The sequence below is a fragment of the Pieris napi genome, chromosome 3 (assembly GCF_905475465.1).
Source record: "Pieris napi chromosome 3, ilPieNapi1.2, whole genome shotgun sequence".
Taxonomy (NCBI): Eukaryota; Metazoa; Arthropoda; class Insecta; order Lepidoptera; family Pieridae; genus Pieris; species Pieris napi.
The window spans coordinates 7,419,277-7,441,869 of NC_062236.1; the positions used below are offsets into that span (position 1 = coordinate 7,419,277).

At 33.0% G+C, this 22,593-nt stretch overlaps 1 protein-coding gene across 1 annotated transcript; it reads right to left on the reverse strand.

Annotated features, from left to right (window-relative positions):
* Positions 1 to 843: 843 nt before the first annotated feature.
* LOC125063716 (muscle segmentation homeobox-like) lies at positions 844 to 21,150 on the reverse strand. The gene is made up of 3 exons (XM_047670298.1): positions 20,497 to 21,150; positions 1,690 to 1,874; positions 844 to 1,212 (listed from the first exon to the last, which is right to left on the reverse strand). Exons 1-3 carry the CDS (start codon positions 21,137 to 21,139, stop codon positions 979 to 981), a joined length of 1,062 nt encoding a protein of 353 aa, XP_047526254.1. The 5' UTR covers positions 21,140 to 21,150; the 3' UTR covers positions 844 to 978.
* Between the last annotated feature and the right edge of the window lie 1,443 nt (positions 21,151 to 22,593).

Sequence of the window (22,593 nt, forward strand, 5' to 3'; positions counted from 1 at the left end):
ATTAAACTACAAAATCATTTAAAATTATTATATTAGACTACGAGTACAAACTTTATACATTATTATTTACAATTTAGGTTTTGTACTGAATACTAAATATTTTAAATTAATACAATGCTTAATTTTAATACAAATTATTGGCTAACAGTTGTATTCCGTTGACTTGTGACAAAAATTAATAAATGTACGATTGTGAATGCAATACAATTGACTAAATAATAATATGACAAACTTTTAAAATTTAATTATTTACATTATAATTAATATTTACAAATAATTTACATTATAATAGATAATTTGATTCGGCCAGGTTGTTTTTTCGTATTTATAAAACTACATTAGAACTTTTATTGTATGAATATCAAAGTCATTTATTGTTGCATTAAACTGCCGATTTAATGAATTTCCTATGCGGGCTCAAAGATGCAGAAATTAAAGTGACGGGTACAAACCGATTAACAATAAATATTTAACGTATTTAAGTTATACTTCTTTAGGCGCGTTACGAAAAATTGATGAGAGTGAAATTTTACGATGCGCGCGCACCGTGACACAAAATTAACAGAATTGTTGCCCACGGAAGATGCTACAGCATTGGACATTATTTAAAAACAACAATCGAATAATAATAGAATTTATGTTACACTTAATGTAAGAGAATAATAATAAATATATATTTATTTAATTTTTCAAATGTAAACTGACTGTATTTCTTTTCCAGTCTTTGATTATTTAATTGTAATTAATTATTTGCATGTAATCAAAACCTATTTTGTAATAATGCCAAAAAAGTATAACTTCTTACGCGCGTACATAAATACACGCACCCTTTTTTTTAAAGGATTTCACATGACTGAAAACAAATACCACATTTACCGACTTTAGAAGAAAGTGTCGATCAATGAGTAGCAAACTAATCACGCAAATTCCTTTCAAATGCAACAAGGTTAATCTTAAAAGAAGAATGTTATCTTCAATTCACTGTTGACTTGTCTGCGTGCTCGGTGATGGTGATCCCTGGGGTGGCATCGACAAATGGGTCATCATGGGGGGCAACGGCCGCCCCATTAAATGGTGGGGAAAGTACTGCTGTAGCGGATGGGGGTACATGTGGTGTGGGTGTCGGGAGAACTGTGCCATCTTGAGTTTCTCGATTTCCGCCTCTTGTACGCGTTTCGCCTTTGCTCGCCGATTTTGAAACCAGATTTTTACCTGTAAAATTGATGTTGTTAATGTATGTCGTTTTGGAACTAAGTTATTAGTTGCCGATTGTCTATTGTTTTTTACTAACATACCAAGAACAGAATGTTTTGACCTTATCACTCTAACGTCACTTTGAAATAAAAAACTATGCCATGTACGAGTGTGTTGATTAATAACTCGGTGTAGGCGCTATGCATGGCTGCTACCACGTATTATGACGTGCTATAAGCAAAACTTTCCACAGAATATTACAAAAAAAAACATAGATTAAAAATAGTTTTAATATGTGGATAATATACTCGTTAGTATTGCTTATTATGTTATTGTAAAGTGCGTGCGCTCTTATCGATTAATTAGTTAATAACAATCAACGCCTCTTGCCTAATTAATTCATAAATTGTTTATGATTTAGTAGCTCTGTCCGACCGAAATGACTTTATAAAAATGTTACTCTAAGTCAAACTCTCTCACTGAATAATTACATACCTGAGTCTCAGATAGTCCAAGTGACGAAGAGAATTCAGCCCTTTCAGCGATGCTCAAGTACTGTTTGTCGACAAATTTGCTTTCTAAAGCGCGTAGTTGCTGCGCAGTGAACGGCGTGCGTGGTTTGCGATTCGGCTTGTGTTTGCGTAGGTTGCATTTCAGTTTCGGAGGCTCGCCATTGTGGTCTGAAAAGAAAGGGACTGTTGTAGATTTGTACATTTGTTATCTTCTAGTGATCGTATACAGCTGATATGCATCATAAATAACAATACAACCGCTTCAACCTTTTAGGTCTGGGCCTAAGATTTCTGTTTCATGATCATTTGTCAATCTTATAGGCAAGTAGGCGATCAGCCTCCTGTGCCTGACACACACCGTTGATTTTTGGGTCAAAGGCAAGCCGGTTTCCTCACGATGTTTTCCTTCACTATCGAGCGAATGTTAAATGCGCATATAGAAATAAAGTCTAATGTTGCACAGCCGGAGTTCGAATCTACGACCTCAAGGATGAGAGTCTCACGCTGAACCCACTAGGCCAACACTGCTATCTACCGTAAAAATACGAAAAATGCATATAGGTATTTAACGACTATATAGTTGAACGCGTATCTTATCAAGCTTGGTTTGTTATGAAAATATTGTCAACTCATATCATATTGAAGACCTGATCCACCGCATGGTCCTTCGTATTTAGACAGGAACTCACTGTACCACAAATTTTATATTGATATTGGCAATAACTTTTGGGAATTGGTCAAAACACAAAGTTCTGTATATTGTCGTATTCATAAAAATAATTATGAAAAAAGTAGCAGATTTTGTGTAAGGATCCGAATTCTAGAACCCTTGATCTTCTAGAACTCAAGATTTTAGTTGTGATTATTAAGCGTTTACAGCATGAAATGGTAGACGTTAGAAACTTTTTAACACACAACATTGATATGTTTAACATAGTTTTAATTTCCTATTTATCAATTTTAATTATTGTTATTACTTATAGGTTAAGAATATTGTAAATACTGTATATTATGAAAATAAATTAAACTAATGAACTGTATTAAATGTACTAAATTGCCTACTAACGCAATTATTTAAATTGCTATTTCTTGAATCAAAACAGTGCCATAACGCTGATTTAGATTTTGTACTTCACATTTGAAGAAATATTTGATTTGAATAATCCAATTGCATCGTCTAATTAAGCCAAGTATTACAAGGATAATAGTAAACAGTTTTATTGTTGGTCGCATTTTAATTTTTAATCATGAACGTTAGATAAGGTGCACGCAACATCATCCCACTAAGTGTGCTCTGACCTTTATTTGCGCTGATAACAAATAGGAATAAAATTTAATTCTTTATTGTATTGAATTTTCTTTGTGTGTTCAAAAGAAATTATATATTCTTAAAAAATTTAGTTTCTACTTATGTAGAAACTTACTTGAATACAGTTTGACAGTTTTTGTTAATGATTAAAGTTTTATTCGATTTTAAGCTTTATACATAGGGACGAAGAGCTGTTTTTTTTATTTAAAGGAATTATACATTTCTTTTAAAAGAAACCTAGTACCTACCTTGTTACTAACTTCGGCATGTTTTTATTTTTTATTCGTTTCTGTCAAATTGTGTTTACGCTATGTTAAAACGAGACAGAGTGTAGAACGGTGAAACACTGATGATTAAATGGATTAAACCCAAAAACCTGTCGCGAACAGAATGTAAAGGATCAATAGCAATTACAATTTAACCGTTACATTTGAACGAAAACATATAATGCTAATTACGAAACCTTATCAGTAAGTATTAAACGCAATGTTTATGTTTCCTCGTACTTTTATCTATTGATTGCATTTTTATTCATGTTTTTTCTATTGGTCACAGTTTGATAGTCAACAACACCTAATAGATGCATTAAACTTCAAATCGCTTAAAGCAAGTGTATCAGTTTTAAATATAATGTACAAATATTTTATAATTTTTTTAGAAGGAAATTCTACGTAGTATACTAATTTACGAGTTAAATATATGAACGTTATGGTTTTAAAATTAAATCAGTCTTATTTGTACATTGTTTAAACCACTTTCGTTATAAAATTTTTGCGTTTTTGTTTGAGTTTTTTCTAGTGGTCACACTTCGATAGTCTTAAAACAAACAACAATTATTACTGTATTGAGAAACTTTAAAACTGATTAAATAGCATAATCCTTTTAAATGGAAATTGTACGTAGTGTTCTATTCGAGTTAAAAACATTATTGTTTTGATACTCTAATACATTACCACTTGTATTAACAGAATTTTCCGTATTCATAAAATCTGTCTTAATTGTAGTCAATTGTTTAAGCCACTTTCGTTAAAACAGTTTTTGCGTTTTATTTGTGTTTTTCATGTGGTCACAGTTCGTTCTTAATATATGCAACAATTATTACTTAATTAATTCATAAAAACTTAAAATGGATTAAATCGCTTAAAGTAAGTAAATCAGTTTAAAATATAAGGTATACAAATATTTTATAACCTTTAAATGGAAATTTTACGTAGTATTCTATTCGAGTTAAGAAACAGTATTGTTATTAATACATTTCACCTTACAACATGTATTAACAGAGCTTTCCGTAATCATATAGTGAGTCTTAATTGTATTAAATTGTTTAAGTCACGTCCGTTAAAACAATTTATCGCAAGAAGCATCTATAATTTGCTAGAAAATATATAAATACCATAATAAAAGCTTCAGCAGTTTTTATTCTCATAATTTAATTACTTCAACAAGTTATCACAAAAATAATTACCCCCTTATCAGTTGCAAGTTTAATTATGAGTCGGTGATTATTTCTGAGATTAGCTACTTTTATTACGTACAACTTACCCATTAGCCTGTAATTAATACTTCAATAGTACCGTTGTGCTAAATAGACCAATTTGAATGGAAATCGGGTAATTAACATGTTTCATATAATGTTTACTATTTAAATACACATGACGGGTTTTATTATATTAACTATAAAATTCTCGACTCTAAATCTCATCCCATCTCATCGAAGATTTCAACGGTCTATTTAAAAAGTATTTTTATAGTTTCTACTTTTTTTTTATATACCAAAAAGACAACCAAAAAGGGCAGACTACGCAGCCCCTAGACACCCATTTTTAGTGGGTGCGTTGCCGGCCTTTGAGGGAGGAGTAGGCTCGCTTTTTGAACATTTGGAGGTCGTATCTCTGAGGGAAGACCCCCCCCCGGGAGCCGATTCCACAGTTCGCTAGTTTGCAAAAGAAAATGCCTTGTGAAGCGGACTGTGGAAGACCTCCAACCATCAAGATGATGCTGGTGAAATTTAGAGGTCGTAAAATACTTTATATTTTTAGCTTGTACACATTTTATATAACTGTATATAAGAAACGCCCTATGACACTGTTAAAACAACACTTTTCTGTTATCACAAAGAAATAAAATGTTTAATAGAGATATAAATCGGTCATAGTATGAAGTAAAGGCAATTAAAAAATTGTTTTGACTGGTTTACAATTTAATTAATAGTAAAATTAACAACACAGCATTAACCGTTTAATTGTTATTAATTATCGAGCTATAAACTCATAAAAACATACTTTATTTACGTTTCATTCATTCAATTAAGTATTAACGTTGATACTATTATTTTTATATAAAATAAATCCGTGGCGCTACAAACTTTTTAGGTCTGGACCTCAGATTTCTTCTGTTTCATGATCATTTGTCAATATAATAGGCAAGTAGGTGATCAGCCTCCTGTGCCTGACACACGCCGCCGAGTTTTTGTGTTTAAGGCAAGCCGGTTTCCTCACGATGTTTTCCTTAACCGTTCGAGCGAATGTTGAATGCGCACATAGAAAGAAAGTCTATTGGTGCTCAGCCGAGGATCGAACCTTCAGGGATGAGAGTCTCACGCTGAAGCCACTAGGCCGACACAGCTCTTAAATATATCTTTATATAAAAAGCAAAGTTATTTCACTGAAATCTTTAATTACGCAACGGATATTAATACAGTTTTCATCAGAGTCATTCAAGAGGATATTTTGTATGTTTATTTATTTTTTCTCTCTCTATATGTATTAGAGAAGGGACATAAAACTCCCATAACTGACGAACATGCATGGTGAATATCATACAAATGCTAGAGAGAGAGTTATGTCAATACCGTGGAGATCCGTGGTCTCAGCTTACGCCTTCGGGAAAAAGGCGTGAGATATAAAAAAGAAATATAAACAAACACTGCACTTCTTGTACACTGCCACAGGGACCAAACTTTTTAAATTTGTTTTGAATTTCTTTTTAATAATTTTTATTGAAAGAAAATTGTAAATACTTGGAATCTATAAAATAATTTAAAAAAAGTATGTCTAAATGTGTTCGTGTAAAAAATCGCGTTAACTGTGGTTGGGTAATGTATAGGTAATCCATTAATCTGATTGTAATGAATTTTGATAAAGACATGTTTGTAACATGGAATGTAAAGCTTATGTTAATATTTTGAGAGAGTCATCAAACGCCTGTGTTTAGTGGTAAACGCAGTTGACTATATGGAGGTCCTGTTCTCGATTCACGGCAAAATAAATTTTTACAAAAAAAAAAAATGTGTTTCTAAATTTGTATGTTGTACTGATAATATACCAATGGAACTGAAGCAGATATGTCTGTCGCATATGCGTTATGGCTTTTATTAAGTTTATTGAAATTTTAAATGATTGCTTTAAATATTCAAAAACAGGAAATGATATTTAAAAATCGCAACTAAAACATTGAAAATGAACGGTCGATTTCTCGGCTTGTTAGAGACGTCCTGCGCACGCGCACTAAGTCATGCTCCTAATTATAGAAGCATTCCCAATCAATTACCGCGAAACAAGACATCAATGTAGCGATAGCAGTGCGTTAAGACATTTAAATATATAACTTTAAAGTATCTAGTGTTGCCAACAACTTAAATTCGATAAGATTTTAAGTTTAAATATGTTTAAAACTGATTTCAGTACTTTTGGTTGTAATGTGTGTTTAAAAAAAAAAGTGTGCGTGTACTAGGTACACGTAAGAAGTGAAACTTCTTTATGACCTTATTTTTCGAAAAATGATCTACTATATGCAACTTTACAGAAATTGGTTAAATAAAGTTAAATTAGATAAAGTTTAACAAAAGGCTTTTATTATCATAGACATGAATACAAATAAAATTATTTCATTTTAACTTATTACTGTACTACTATGTAGTAGGTACTAAGATTATTACAGAATTTCATTAATTGTAATAGAATTATTAGTATTACTATCATTGTTATCGTTATTTTTGTTACTAATGGCTTCGAATCTCTTCGGATCAACCGTGGTAGGGACAAGAAAAAGATGGCGCGTAACCGAAAAATGTGACAAATGTGTGTAAATTTTTTTCCAACGCCGATAAAGAAGTTTGACTTCAAAAAGCAACATGGCGCGTAACCTGCTACAAAATTTCTCCCATACGTCGATAAAGAAGTTTCACTTCAAAAGATGGCGCGTAACGGAAAAATGTGACGCGTAACGAAAAAATGTTACACTAAATTTTTTTCCAACTCCGATAAAGAAGTTTCACTTCAAAAATATAATTATTTATAGATACTACAATGTTAAGGAATTCCAGGCTTTTGGCATCTCTAATCAGCTAATATATATTACTAAAGCCTCCGTGTCCTGGTGCTTAACTCACATGGCGTTGCTGGAGGTCAAAGCAATTGTTCCGGATGGCGTTCTAATACCACTTGCCTTAAAAAATATCATCTATTGGGCATGTGTAGACGTATCAGTGTTCAAAAATGAATTATTGTTTAAAGTAATCGCTAATACGTTAATTAAAAAGTGAAACTATTAAAATCAAAGGGCATCAAAGCTGAATGTTGGCGCGCATCCAAAATCCTTAACGTCCCATTGAACAGCTATTTGTAGTTCAAGCTGTATCCTATGCACTTAATAGACTCCATGACTGGAGCCACGAAATTGGCTATAAATCGGAAACTATTTACGTATTTTTCTTTGACAGATGACTCTAAAACAAAAGACGAACGACGACGACGAAAAGATTGATCAAACGAACGCGCAATTGTCTTTCGTTTGCAAAAATGTTGAACAGAAAACAAAACTACTAGTGAAACAAATAAAAGTGCGGAAGTATTTTTTTACTTAAAATCTGTGTATTATATCAGAAATGAGGACCATTAAACTTCCAAAATTAATTCACACTAATTACATATTCAAAACAACAGATAACAATCTCTATTCAACGACAAACCCTGCTCACAAAAAAATTCAAAAATAGAACGATTAATAGATTGAACAATAGTTTAAAAATGGAACGCACAGATTAAAATCTATTTGTACAATTGCCTAGTATTTGTCCTATTTTAAGGCCAAATTCAAAATGGTTCCGAGTTTTGTATGGCCCATATTTTAAAGCGATTGAGTCGGCTGATGAATGGCTTTTAGGAGACAGTTCGTTTGATCGCTAGATAAATGTTGTGGGTGTATTCGAGAGGAATCCGGGAAGACTTGTTAATAGCTATAATAGTTCTTTGTGATTTAATTTATCTTCATCTATCTTCCTTCCTTTGCGATTGTTTTTTACTAGCCTTTGTCTAATGATGACGAAAATCCAAATTAATATGTTAAGCAATTATATTTATTCCTACAAATCGAAGACTTGTATTGTAACACCCATTAAATTACTACGTAAGCGAATAAGAATTGAAGATTACAACTTCAAAGTAAATGAAATATTTAAATTATCGTGGCAAGAGAGATGTAAACGCTTTGCTCAACCGAGAATTCTTGTTGAAACAACAAAACGTCAGTAAACGAGCGATCGTTTAAAATATTGGAATGAATGACATACCACGCTTCGCACGATAAATGGCGCTGCTAACACAAAAAGCAAGCACGCTCATTAATATATCAACTGTCCTTTTAGAAGCCCATTCGATTAGTACTGAACTATTTAAAGCCTACAAAATCTCGACTCGCTATTAAATGCATTCGAAATTTGAAAATTCTTTTAATTTATAGTTCGAAATTTAAATTCGATTGTACAGCGTCGTATTTCTTTTGAAATGTATACATATTTCAAAGCTAAACATCTGCATTCGGTATCTTGAGACAATTAACAAGTAGGTACAGACAGCTACCGTACATGTATTTTTAAAGTCAAGTAAATTAACGTAAAGCCGTTACACGCGAGCGACTAGATTAGAATTCGTAATTTTGAAATTGGAACTTTACGCGGTATTTTATCTTAATTAAGTGTCTCTATTTGTATAAAGTGGACAATAAATTTGAGCACCATTAATTAAGAATGCCAATGTTCTCGTTTTGCTTAACCAATACCACTTTATTATAAAATCTAAATGTTATTCAATGCAGGAATGCCGTTAAACGCAATTCTTGGGAATTTGAATATCGAATGTCTACTTTATCATACATTCTGCTACCTTTTTTTGTGAATGATTCACTTTTAATAACGAACTGATGCGCGCATTTTAATGTAGATTACAAAATAGCCTTTCCCTAAAGGCCAAAGTCCTTTCTTTATTATTTTAATTTAAATATAATATTGTTCTTATTTAATTGTTTTATGTTCTTATTTAACTATTATGATTGAATAAAATTTGATTTGATAAAAGCCCACGTCATCATTTATTAAATCGTTTAGGGGGTAATTAGTCCGTGCATGAGCAGCCTATCGTTATTTCAGTTACCGCCGGCAGCTTTGACGTCTAAACACGACATTAATACACTTTCGACTTTTTTCGGCTGTCACATAATTTACTTTTTTTTACGCTGTGGCGCATTAGCTATTAAACGAGTCGTGTTTGACATCGGGATTAATATGTTGAAATTGTTCAGTGAGAGACAGAAGCTATATTTTAACATTAATAATGAGGTTTTAGTGAGGCACGGATTTTTTGTTTTTTAATAATGTTTAATCATTTGAAGTTGGCAAACCTTGTAAAGTATCGTGTTTATTAACATGTTTTTAAAGTTCCAAATTCAAATTGAAGGGTTTTCAAATTGCCGTTTTCTTTACCATATAAAAACTTCTTTATACATAATTCATAGCTTAAGCGTTATTGTATCACTTGACTTGTTATTCGGAAGACCAGAAGAAAGATTGTGAAACAGACTATTAGTTATTATCGTAAAAATATGTCTGACTCTATGTATCTTACGTCTATAAGCAATTTTTCAAATATATTATGTCAGGTATTAATAAATGAACAACTTAATGCTCAAACATTGCACAGCGGGAAGCCTAAAGCCGCATTTACATTTATCTGACGTGTTGTGTTGTGATGCATCAGAACGGTATCAGTTTCATACATTTATTATGGAAGCGTTCACATTTATTCAATGCGGTGTGTTATGACGGCTTCTGATGTGTCGTGTCACAGGCGATCCCGGTCCGCGTCAGAAAGGGTGAGGTGCGGGGGGCGGTGCCGTGAGACGTCATACCGCATCAGACTAGTGTGCACGCGCCAGTGTTGTGTTATTACGCGTCAGAAATGGACGAAGAGCAACTAATTGAATACATAAGACAATTTAAAGTGATTTATAATCCAAAATGTAAAGAATATAAAGATCAAGTTATGAGAGCAGCTATTTGGGAAGAGATAGGAGAAAAAATTCTTCTTCTTCTTTTTCTTTGTTTAGTTAGAAGCGTTGCCAACGCCAATATATCCAACTCTTCTTCAAAATCTGAATCTGAATCGGATGATTCTTGAAAAAACATTGCAAATGTGTGAACTCTCTGGGAGTCAAGACGGAACTGATACAAAAAACCGTCATAATGCATCATAACACGTCATATCAATGTGAACAGTAGCCATCACGACAGAGAGCATCACAACACAACACGTCAGATAAATATAAATGCGGCTTAAGACTCCCACGCAGTCGCCCACAGACGACTCTATGGTCACTCCACAATGGTGTATGCTCTATGGTCACCATAAAGACTTTATGGGCAAACTAATTCTAATAAAATGTATGACAGATCAAAAAACTAGAAAATAATTTATCTTATTTTGATAGTTAAAATTATAAACGATAATAGAACTAAACTTAATAAATGGATCGCGTTTCAATAAAAAATACACAATTCTAGAAAGTTAGCGCTAATTTCTTACAATTAAAACATGCGAAAAGGAATGGCGTGTTTGTTTTTTACCAAGACCATTTATTACCATTTACAACTTAAAAACAAACTCTTAAATAACATTAAATAATTTAAAAATAAACGGCAACACCGAACCATAAAGTAGCATATTCCGAAACATTCAAATTTAGAATCCATTACGATTCTTAAAACTCAAACCAGTTTCGAAGAATTATATAATTTATGTTCCAACAACGCACGATGACAAATTATCTAATTCTCTACGCTCGATAATTTTAATTAAATCGACTTTAATAATAAAATATTCAAAGAAACGTCATCGATTGAATATGAATTGTTATTTATTGGTCGAATTAAATATTAAGATTAAAATCGATTTTGTCGATTAGTCGATTCGTGGAATTAAGTTTATTCTTGAAGAATTTCCAAAGAATTATATCGGTATATTTGGTTGATTAAAACAAACTGTATTCAAAATTTTGCCGCGATATAAATGGGACTTTTTTTTATTACCGGCTTATTTTAAATAATAATAGTTTGTTTTATTGTCATATCTACTTATGTAGGTAGGTAGGTACTTCAACATATTTAAAAAAAATACTTTCTAAATTTTAATTATTTTATATGTATTCAATAAATAAGACCTAGTTCATGATAATAAAAGCCGACATTAAAACAGTAGCGTTAATAAAATCTAAAGAAATCAAATTTGTATTTGTGGAACCGGTTGATTTGAATATTTAGCGAATTAACATACAAATTTGGAGCTTATATTATATTCCGTTATTATACAAGACTATAACTTTCGTCAATTAGCCTTCATTCATATTAATTAATTTGACATAATTGTTGAATCAATTTATTTTATATAAATCATAAAATGGTAAAAATTACCATAAGATAGACCTTTGTTTTTCTTCCATACTAATAGTAGTTTGACACACGAAAGTTGAGGCTATGTTACTTCTTGACACCACGGGTCTAGTGAGAAGATTGAAAAGGAAAAAAAACATTCGAATTAGTTTGGAGTCGGAGTGCACAGTCATAGGGCCGATTTACATTATCTTAGTGTTTAGGAGAGTGCTTTAGTACAACTTGAAAGGCAAGTTCTTTAGCGTAGCGTTTACTAAAGCAAGTAGCGTTTACATGTTTCAACTAAAGTACTATCCTAAAGCACTCTCCTAAACACTAAGATAATGTAAATCGGCCTTTAAAATTGTTTTGTTTCATTATTTTGTATTATATTTTTGTATACACAGTTCATCTAAGGGAAGGAGGCTATTGAAACACTGTTCTCACTATATCAGGAGCCACACATGTTTGTTATATCCTAAACTTAATAAGATTTATTGATTTTAGGGCCTTTTCTAGTACTACAGGTTCGTAAACAAAATACGCAATGCGTGTGGCTAAATTTATTTTGTATGAACTCGTAATGACACTACTTAAACTAGCCACTTAAATGTTGTATCGTTCGCCGTTCTTCGAAAAGCTAAAAATATCTCAATTATGCTTTGAGAAAATGCACCTTATTATTACGACATTAAAGTTGTGCCAATATCAGTGTAATTTGTAAAGGAAGTACGGATGGCGTGATTGCGCCCATGGGCGTATAATTCAGTGATGTTATCAGATGATTTATTATATACTGTCATCGTGCGAAAGATGTTTGTACGCGTCACTTGGCGTGGTATTATCAGATTCTAGACCTTATCTTATGGTGTCAGAGTTCTATATGTGTATGATGCAATGGACCCCCCGTATTTGTTCTACGCTATATTAAAAACGTAATTAGTAAAGTTAAAAGTCGAAGCGTTAAGTTAACTGTTTGTTAAATAATTAATTCCACAGTATCAAATTAAAAAAAATCACGACAAAATTAATCATCCAACTAACGCATTTGCTCTACAATGCAAATCGTGAAATTTCATGAAAATTAATTGCATCAGTGGCTCGTAATTAACAATCGATATAAAATCTTAAGAAATCCTGACATTCGATCGAGCGATTCGCACGCAAACGAATCGTTTAATTCGAGTTCCCCGCCAGGCGGAGCCACGCGTCAATAAAATACATGTAAAACTATCGCAAAATGAATTAAAATTGTGAGCCAATTAGGAGAACCAATGGTGCGAGTATCGAGTTAAAAAACCCTTGAGGCGACGCGATGCAATTTGTCACTTATTACAGGGCACTATGGTGTCTATTTCAATGCATTTGGACTTTGCAATAAGGTTTCGGGTTACTGATTAGGGCTGTCAAAACGTCTACAATATGATTTGACATTATTTTACCTCATATCGCTGTGCAATATCGGAATTGTAACTATGAAAGAGGTTTTTATGGCATTTCATTAAGCTTGTAATCATACTTTCGGCCGACCACAGTTTTGCCGCCTAACATATTTTATACTCAAATACTTGTCAACTTTAAATAAAGCGTATGGCTTAAATTAATTAACGTACCTATAACTTTAATTACTATACAAAACAAATACTTTTAATCCAGTCAATCTTATATTTCCAGTGATTGGATTAAAAACTCTGACAACCCTACAAATTCATCGATAAAAGTACAGTTATTTTGATAGACAAATATGGAGTCTTATCTGTGGTTCGCGAAGTAATAACATTATACGCTGCTAATTAGCTGAATGTTTAAGTACCTACACGATAGGTATCCTAATTGGTTACCTGATTTGCTGAACACAAGTTTTATCCTTATTGCTTTAGATTACGTTTATATTATAATAAATCGCTTGATATAAATGTGCCCAGCCAATATCGACACCAGGCGTTTCAATGGTAAATAGCTGTTCTATACCTACACCACTAATGGCTAGTGAAGAGGCAAATAAATATGTATTTATAAGTAATCCTTCAGCTTCATATATACATATTATAAAAGAAAATACTTCCAAAGCCAAAACAGATTACATTGTTAAACAAAATTTACGAAACAGAGAACAATAGTTAAGAATTTAAAAAAACTGAAATCAAGCATTAAGCTACAACTTAATATTTTAAAGAAAAAATTGTTTCTTTTGCTAAATGAAGTCAAAGTCTTCGCGCTTCCTAAAACAATTCCTCAAACTCTTTGGTAAAGTGGAAAATGTCTATATTTTCATAAATTGTATTCCACAACTTACGCGCGTACTATTTGTATTAATAATGTGTAAGCTTAATCAGTATTCTCTTCCCAACATCTCGTACCAAATATTATGTCGGGAGTCCAACCCCAAATATGCCTTTTGGGTAAACTTAACCACGAAGACCATATAGACCAAGACTATATGACTTCATTATAGTTCTGTCAAACTTCAAGTTAACTACTTTTACTAATTAGAGGAGAGTGACCAAATATGGAATACCATTTTGATTTTTAGGCATAATTTCCACAAGTGTTATAAATAAAAAACTTTTTGTGGTAATTATTAACAATCATATATTTGCACTTAAGTTTGTAATAAGTTTAGATTTTATTGATTAGTTTAAGGTAAGAAAAAGTTTAAGAAACTAAATAACGATTTAGGTACCTAAATATGGAATAGGTACCCCAAATATGGAATACTATAAACACTATCAAAAATTAACCTTAAAATACACGAGACTCTTTGGAAACTTGGTATAATATAGAAAAATACACAATTTTTTAGGAAAATCACAAATCCAGGTCATCCATCCATCAAACTCTGGCACAGCACAATCATTACATGCCCAGAGTCCACACATAAGATACTTGATCCATGTTTCCCCATGAGTATCATTCGAAAACAGCACACCACAGAAAATACACTCCGAATTTTCAGATTCTGGAGCTGTATATCCTATCAAGGCATCGGGTTCACTGTCAGTATCAAACAGCATCACCTCCTCATCATCTAAATTAGGCTTAGTCTTCTGTTTTGGTTTTTTTCCTTTTGATATTTTCTCATTCTCTTTTTAATTCTTGTTTTGTTAATTTGTTTGTTTAATTTTGAGTGTAGTAGCTGCGGCTTCTCCTGGAGAAAATTCGTTTTTCTCACATAATCAAAACAAAGTAGATCTTGACACATCAAAGTATTTTCCAGCTTTTAAATACCCCATGTTTCTCTCTTACTAATTTTATTACTTCCGCCATATGCTCTGAATCCATTCTTTTCGCTTTTCTTTCGAGTTGACGCCCGCCATTTTGGAAAAACATTAAAAAAATATATAATTAACAAAATCATCATGTCAGCTGATACTTCAGAGAACCAATTATGGAATAGTCCATAATTGGATACTGTGATCTGTCCATATTTGGATTTTCCAAAGATTTCAAACTGACATTCAGATTTTTATATTTAAGAAAGTAATATCATCTAATACCGCTAAAACATACAAAAGAACGTCTAAACGGTCTCTAAAAGCTATAAAATCAATAATGTGTGCACTTTCTTTACGAAAAATATGCATTTTTAACATACCTTAGAAAGTTATGCGGTAGCGACAAAACAAAAAACTGTCACATTGACGAAAGCACTTGCTCAACTGACATGCTACAACTTGTACGCGTAAACGGGAGTAAATAGAGACAGAAAATCATTGTTTATTGCGTATGTGAGTTTGCATTTGGGAGAAATAGGGGTATTCCATATTAGGGATACTATCCCATATTTGGTCACTTTCCTCTACTACCTACGGATACTGAAAGATCTGCTTCTGGTTCTATGTGTGCGGATCGCGTGTTACGAAAATCAATATTGAAGTCAGAATTTCTATTAGTAACAGAAAACTGTTTTTTTATCGTGGGGAAATGCGGGAAACCCTCCTCCTTGTGGTGGAGGGCTACCTGAGCGACTGTCCATACCCACGGCGCCACCAGCAATCGCCCGAAGACACGGTAACAGCCTTGTCCGTATCCCGCCACAAGTTACAGAGCAAGCAAACAAATATTCGTAAACGTACATTGTCTTTCGATCTATGACTTGTCAACCATTAAGCCTTTATCCTTTTTAGGGCTTGGTCTCGGATTTAGGTATTTGCTTCACGATTGTGATCAATCTAATAGGCAAGTAAGTGCCTCCTGTGCTTGACACGCCGACGACTTTTTGGAGGCAAGCCGGTTTCCTTCTCTCGATGTTTTCCTTCACCGTTCGAGTGAATGTTAAATGTGCACATAGACAGAAGGTCCATTGGTGCACAACCAATCAAACCTACGACCTCAGGGATGAGGGTGGCACGCTGAAGCCACTAGGCCAACACTGCTTTATTATGTAAAACATTCATAAATTATAGAATTTACTTGCAATCCGACATTCACACTGTAACAATCGTTAATCGAATTCTTTCAACCGATCGCATTAGCAATTTACTATAGGTAATAGACTATTATCCTGGACCATAAACAAATAGGAAAATACAGGTAATAAGAGCATTAACGCGTATTATAGTTCGTAAAACTCATACAGGCTATTGTGCTTCGATTAAACTGGTTTTATGTATTTTTTCATTTGTCAGGGTTGCCGCAATTGTCGTTTTATGTTATGTTTAAGATTTAAAAGCGTAGTCTCGGATATTTACATGGTCATACTTTGAAGATACCTAATATTAAATTAATACAAATACCGTAAAATTGTTATTAAAATATGTATTGCCTCTTTTTCTTTAGAAAATTTGTGAAACAAAACAATGTTTAGGGTTTGTTAACATAGTACATTCGGTAATATAGTACATTTCTCTCTTGAATACGTTTATATTTGCAAACTAGAGAATGAATCTCCACTTTTTTTTTACGGAACAGGCTGTTAAGTGCGTTGGCAGAATTTTAAGAATTGGTACTCTCTTTTTTTGATGGAATCGAAGGAGAATTGGATTGCCGAATTTGCGGAAAAACAATTGCGGAACGGCGGACGTCGTGACAGGGATGAAATTTCCTATTCTGCCGTGACGTCTGACGATGAAACGCTCCAGGTATTAATCGGAACAACTTCTCCGAACACTCTCCATGATAAATGCGCTAGAAGATGCAGAGCCTGCAGAGATGTGGGGTCTCCACATCTCTACGCAACGCCTAAGATGGAGCTGCTCGCTGTGTTATTTTTTCTTTTAGCTGATGTTGACTGGAAATGATTGTTTAAGCAATAAAGCCGTCTATTGCACTGTCTTTAGAAGTGTTAATAAATAAATGAGAATTGGTAAATCGGTTGCGATGAATTTTTACACAGCCCTATTAAACAAACCGGTTATTGTAAACTTTTTAATCTAACAATTGATACTCTAGCATTTTTTTTTAATTATTGTAATATCATAATTATTGATTTTTGAATACTTTTACGATCAATCAAAATTTATTACAACCGTGTCGAACTCAATCAATGTATTCTATCTTTAGTATAATTAATTGAAAAATCTCTTCTTCTGTCTAGATATTTCTACAAATTTGGCTTAAAATTCAAACTTAAATTAATACAATTTAAGTTCGAAACAAAAAATTAGTCAGTTAATTAATGAAAAACGCGAATAAAGCATGTATCGTGCAATGTCGCCATTACATAGTGGTGCATGTTATAATACAATTTTGTTTTGCAATTTTTATCAATTAAGCCCTCGAATGAACAAGTATTCTGTAAATTCATAGTATTTTATGCTGTAATGTACCTTTAGAGGGTTTTTGCACCTTTTATCGCTTTAATTCCTGTTATGCGCTTCATTTAAATAATTTGCTGATAAAACTAGAATGTTTCGACATTTTCAAACAACGACAATTAAAATTATTAATGGACTATTTGAAGTTTATGGAAAGGAGCAAGGGAAAGAGGAAGAAAACGCCCCAAAAAAGACTGAAAGAAGAAACAGAAGCAGCAGTTAGCAGCAAGCGAATGAAGACAGAAAGCCATGGACAGCGATATTTGGAAAATGCTGGCGGAGACTTTTACCGGTGATGGGTTTCCGATCAATGGTAGGAAAGTTGGGATATTAGGATAGCAAGAAGATAAAGTACCAAATAGCTATGCAACACATAAAGTATTTGGAAGATAAATTGTGCTATTTAACACTTCATCGGACTCATAAATTAAGATGGACTTTATGTGACGAATAGCGCTATCTGACAGTCGTGAAACGCAACAATAGTGTTTATCCTACCAATAAGTAATAAATAGCTAATTTGGAACTTATGTAGAACTTATCCGTACATTGTGAAACAGACCCTAAGAGTTCTAAACTACGTAAACTGTACGGATGATTCCGTTATTTACAAATGGCCGAAACAATATTTTCAATTAAACAATACATTATGTAATAAGTTACCTAATTGTAAGAAACGTAACGTAAAATACCTAAAATAAATTTATTAGTGTAACTCAAGTTTGAGTGAGATTCAAAAACGTGAACTTTGAAGATACAGTATATTTTTGACTTATAATTCAGATTACGCTACGGGTAATAATCAGTGTCAAAACGGAATAGATTTGACTGATTGTACAAGGTTGTATGTAAAACGACATATCCAAATTGTATATAAAATCTTGGTGTTACCAATAGTGTGTTTATACAAATATTTTATCCATACATGCAGAACACAGGATCTCATATGATCATGAAAAAACTTCAAACAATATTTTCGTGACGTTCTATATACTTAAATATAACTAATTTAAGAAATTCAGATTTATATATTGCTAGTATTTTGTTCTTTATACGAAGTATTTGTTAATTGAAAATAGAGGTTTAAATACTCAGTTTCTCTGTTTAGTTAAGGTAATGCTATTCAAATGATAGTGTACCTAGCTCCGACATGTTTACCTACTTTCAGTTAACGGAATGCTAAACACTTTCATTGCATGTATGCATAAACTATAGAATCCCATACATAATTATCTGCAGGCATTTTTAATACGCATTAGAACCTAAAACTCTTATAATATATATATTAAATCTTTACTTTTATGGTAGGTGCATATAATAATACATATAATAAAAAAACTACGAAGTTCTTATAATTCACTAAACTATAAAATCGTTTAACTATTGAAGCTTTGAAATTAGTATTATACTTAATAATTATTTATATGGCGCCCATAATCTCTGATTAAAATTAACAACAACATTAGGAAGTACCTACTACTGTTGTCTTAATAACTTAATACTACAATATTGAACAAAGAAAATTTTCAAGTGAATTCCAAAATGTCTACAAAGGGCTTGATCCGAAAATCCTTCGAAACCAGCGAAACAAGCTCAACCCTATAAATATCAAATCTGTCGAAATGCGAAAACAATCGCGCACAAGATGGCCGACTTTGCATTTGTTAAAGGATTTGTTTTACATTCTCTTACAAATAACAGTCTAACCCATTTAATGTTCTACTAGATGGGTTCAATATTTATATAAATAGAAGCATGTTTATTGCTGAATTCAGTCAATAGGCCCCGCTAATATATAATATATTAAATCCCCATTGATAAAACAGTTACCAAAACCAAAACTCTAGTGATACTTGAACGTATATAATTTTTAATAAAATAATTAGAAAAATGAGCATTTTTTATAATTGAAATCCAACAAGTAATAATCCTTTACGATACTATTGGCGTTATTACTATTCTAATAAGACTAATCGTTGAGCCATTTAGCTACAACATTGTAGAGCAAAACTAATAGCACATCATAATTACACCTATTTAGCATTATATACAAACACATTTAGAATGAAATCTCATATAATTGTTCTTAATTAATTCAAATTCGCAATTAAATGTTCATAATTATGTTATTGAGGTGTTTCATCATAAGTATTTTTATATAGATGATACGAGATTAGATACCATAAATGGCAAGTCTAAACCTTACATTCTTACTTGATATTCTAAAAAAAAATAAAAAACCAAATATCATACTTTTAAATATCTACGGGACGTTATGTATTGGATTGTAGGTACATACCGAAGTCTAACTTAGCAATGTCTGAACTCTAATCTTACCCTAAGAGCATCCTTGAATAGGTACTTCTAAAAGTAAATCCTAAAAGTGTACTTAAGTCGAATAAAACTGGGACCAAAAAGCCGACTGAGCGAAAAAACCTCATAAAAAATATATATTATCGAACAATACAACTATATCTTACGGATTAATTTAATAGTCCTAATAGCATTAATATAAAATAGTAATTCTTTCATATATACTTATAAATATTAAACGCTTAAGAAAATCAAGTAAAAAAACTAGAAAGTAGCGTTTAACAAGCATTGATAATGTCAAGAGAGCAAAGACAACAAAAAGTGATTGATGATCTGTTGACTGTGTTGTTTTAAATTACTGTTGAGACTTTGCTTACTAGTTAGTTCAACGGGAAATGTTCTAATAAAAACGTTTGAAACTATACATTGAATGAAATAATTATTGATTATTTAATAATAAAAAAAAAATATTTATAATCAAAATTAGTATTTACACCGTAGACAGATCGACAAGTCTACTAATAAAATAAATCCGTATTCTTCCAAGATTCAAGCGATTGCAGTATTTGCTATTTCATGTCCCTATTACAAATGGCAAATCCTTTTTTTATTGGTTAGTATTCAGAAACAAATAGATACTAACTAAACTATAAGTATACGTTTCATGTGTAATTACTTTATCAGTTTCTATCTATGCAAAAAAATTTAGCTTACCTGTTAAGTGTCCTCCATAATGTGACTGGAAGAGTGGTCCAAAAGACGGTACCACGGGAGAGGGACCAGCCCATTGCAGCCCGTGATAGGCCGCCGCCGCCGCCGCCAATGCGCTGAACGGCGTCGGTCGAATCGGCCCTAATCTCTCCTTATCATACGGCGTTGATCTATCTTCATCATCGCTGTGCCCATTCTGTATGTCTTCTACATCTACTATCGAGTCTTCCTGATTAACAGAATCCTCGTATTCTTCGTCCGACGATGTCAAAGGCGCAGACACATTCAAATTCAAGGGTAGCGTTTGTGATGATGGCCGTGGAGACACAGATTTTGCTCCCGGAAGCTCCGGTTGTGCCCCAGGCGACTGTCGTAAAGGTGATTCTGGTATCGTTCTGTGGTGCCGGATCATTTCCGTCTCATCGACTTGGTTGGTTTTTGTGTCCGCCAGAATAGATGCTACGCTGAAGCTGATTCTGGAGGCTTTGGGGGGCTCGGTCGCCTCCACCGGGCTGCTGGGATATCTAGAGACACTCTGTATCGCCATATTCACTTCTTGTTCCTCGTATCTTTGCTTTAACATTGAACGCCAGTCAGTTCCATTTAGCACAGTTTCACAGTCGCGATCGTTGGATCGTGTACGCATGCGGGCGCGGTCGGAGGTTGACTGGCCGGCGAGAAGCGACGGTTACCCTCGCCTCATTGGGGGCACGGCTCGGTCTGGTCCCGCCTTCTATAGGCCGTCTCACTCAGCCAATCGACCGTTTGAGAGCGAATTGATCCGAGCGCGGGTGGAGGGGGGGCGATTTAGCACGCTCTTATCTCGTTAGCCTCCTTTGTGATACTCGAATTTTTTGTTGGAATCAAAACATAATTACCTTTTGTAGGGGTTCGCGTGTTTTGATCGTGCACTTTATGTCCACCAGAAGTATAAAAATATAATGAGCAGTGAATGCCGCTTGTTAAATCCTTTTGAGAATCGGTGCCTTTTATGTGATTAGGGGCAAAGGGCGACGTTTAGCTGAAATTCTGTTTACGGATCCGTAACAAATTAGCAACTGATTTACAACTTGCAATCAGGCGTTTAGTCGTGGGATTTATTGTCATTATAATATTGTAATTCATTACTAGAGGCTGTCAAATTGTTGTAATGCTTTAAAATGTAAGACAATTTATCCTACGATAAAGTTAGCCTACAAATCTATCTATCTAGTATTTGTTAAACTCAAGAAAGAGTGAGAGTTTATATATCTAATTTAAATTAATCGGAAAATAAGAGTGCTTTAAATTAAGTTCGTTAGTTTAGTTTCTTCCAATATGTAGCCAAATTCATAGCTTTTACTATTCCCAAGATATTCTAATGACCTTCTAAATAAAATTGCACATGCATCATATCAACCGCAATCAATTTGACCTAAGATTAATACTGAAACTATGACAGTTTTTAATTCTCTACGACGTGATAATAAAAGGTATTAAGGTAATTTGTTTACTTTTAAAATACCATCCGTATCACCTCGACGTCCGTCGTTCCACAACTGAGCGTTTCTTAAGGCAGTTTTTGCCGCGCACCACCACTATGTGGAACCAGCTGCTCACTGAAGTATTTACCAATTCGACTTACTACAGGGTCCTTCAAGAGAAGAGCGTACCAATTCTAAAATGGCAGCAATGCAAGCCTTCTGGCAATGTGTGTGTCCATGGGCGGCAGTATTACATAACATTAGGTGTCCTATAACATAAAAAAAAATCGCACAGAATTTTACATTTGTATTAGACTGTAAATACATATTTACCATTTGGGACGTACCTATTTAAATGTTTTACTAACAAAATAACTTGGCTTTTACCCAATATGGTAGCTTATAACACAACCTCTAGGTAAACTAATTTAATCTAAATATAACCTAACAGTAGCCTATCTTATGAATATTGTAGCAAATAAACTTTAAATTATAATGAATAAAATATTAGGTAGGTAATTTCAAAAAAATCAGAAGCTAAATCTTGCAAAAAAAACATAAAAGTAATGGTAAAACACTTTAAAAGCTGCATATGCATAACAATAGACTTAAATTAAAAATATAAAAAAGAAATCAA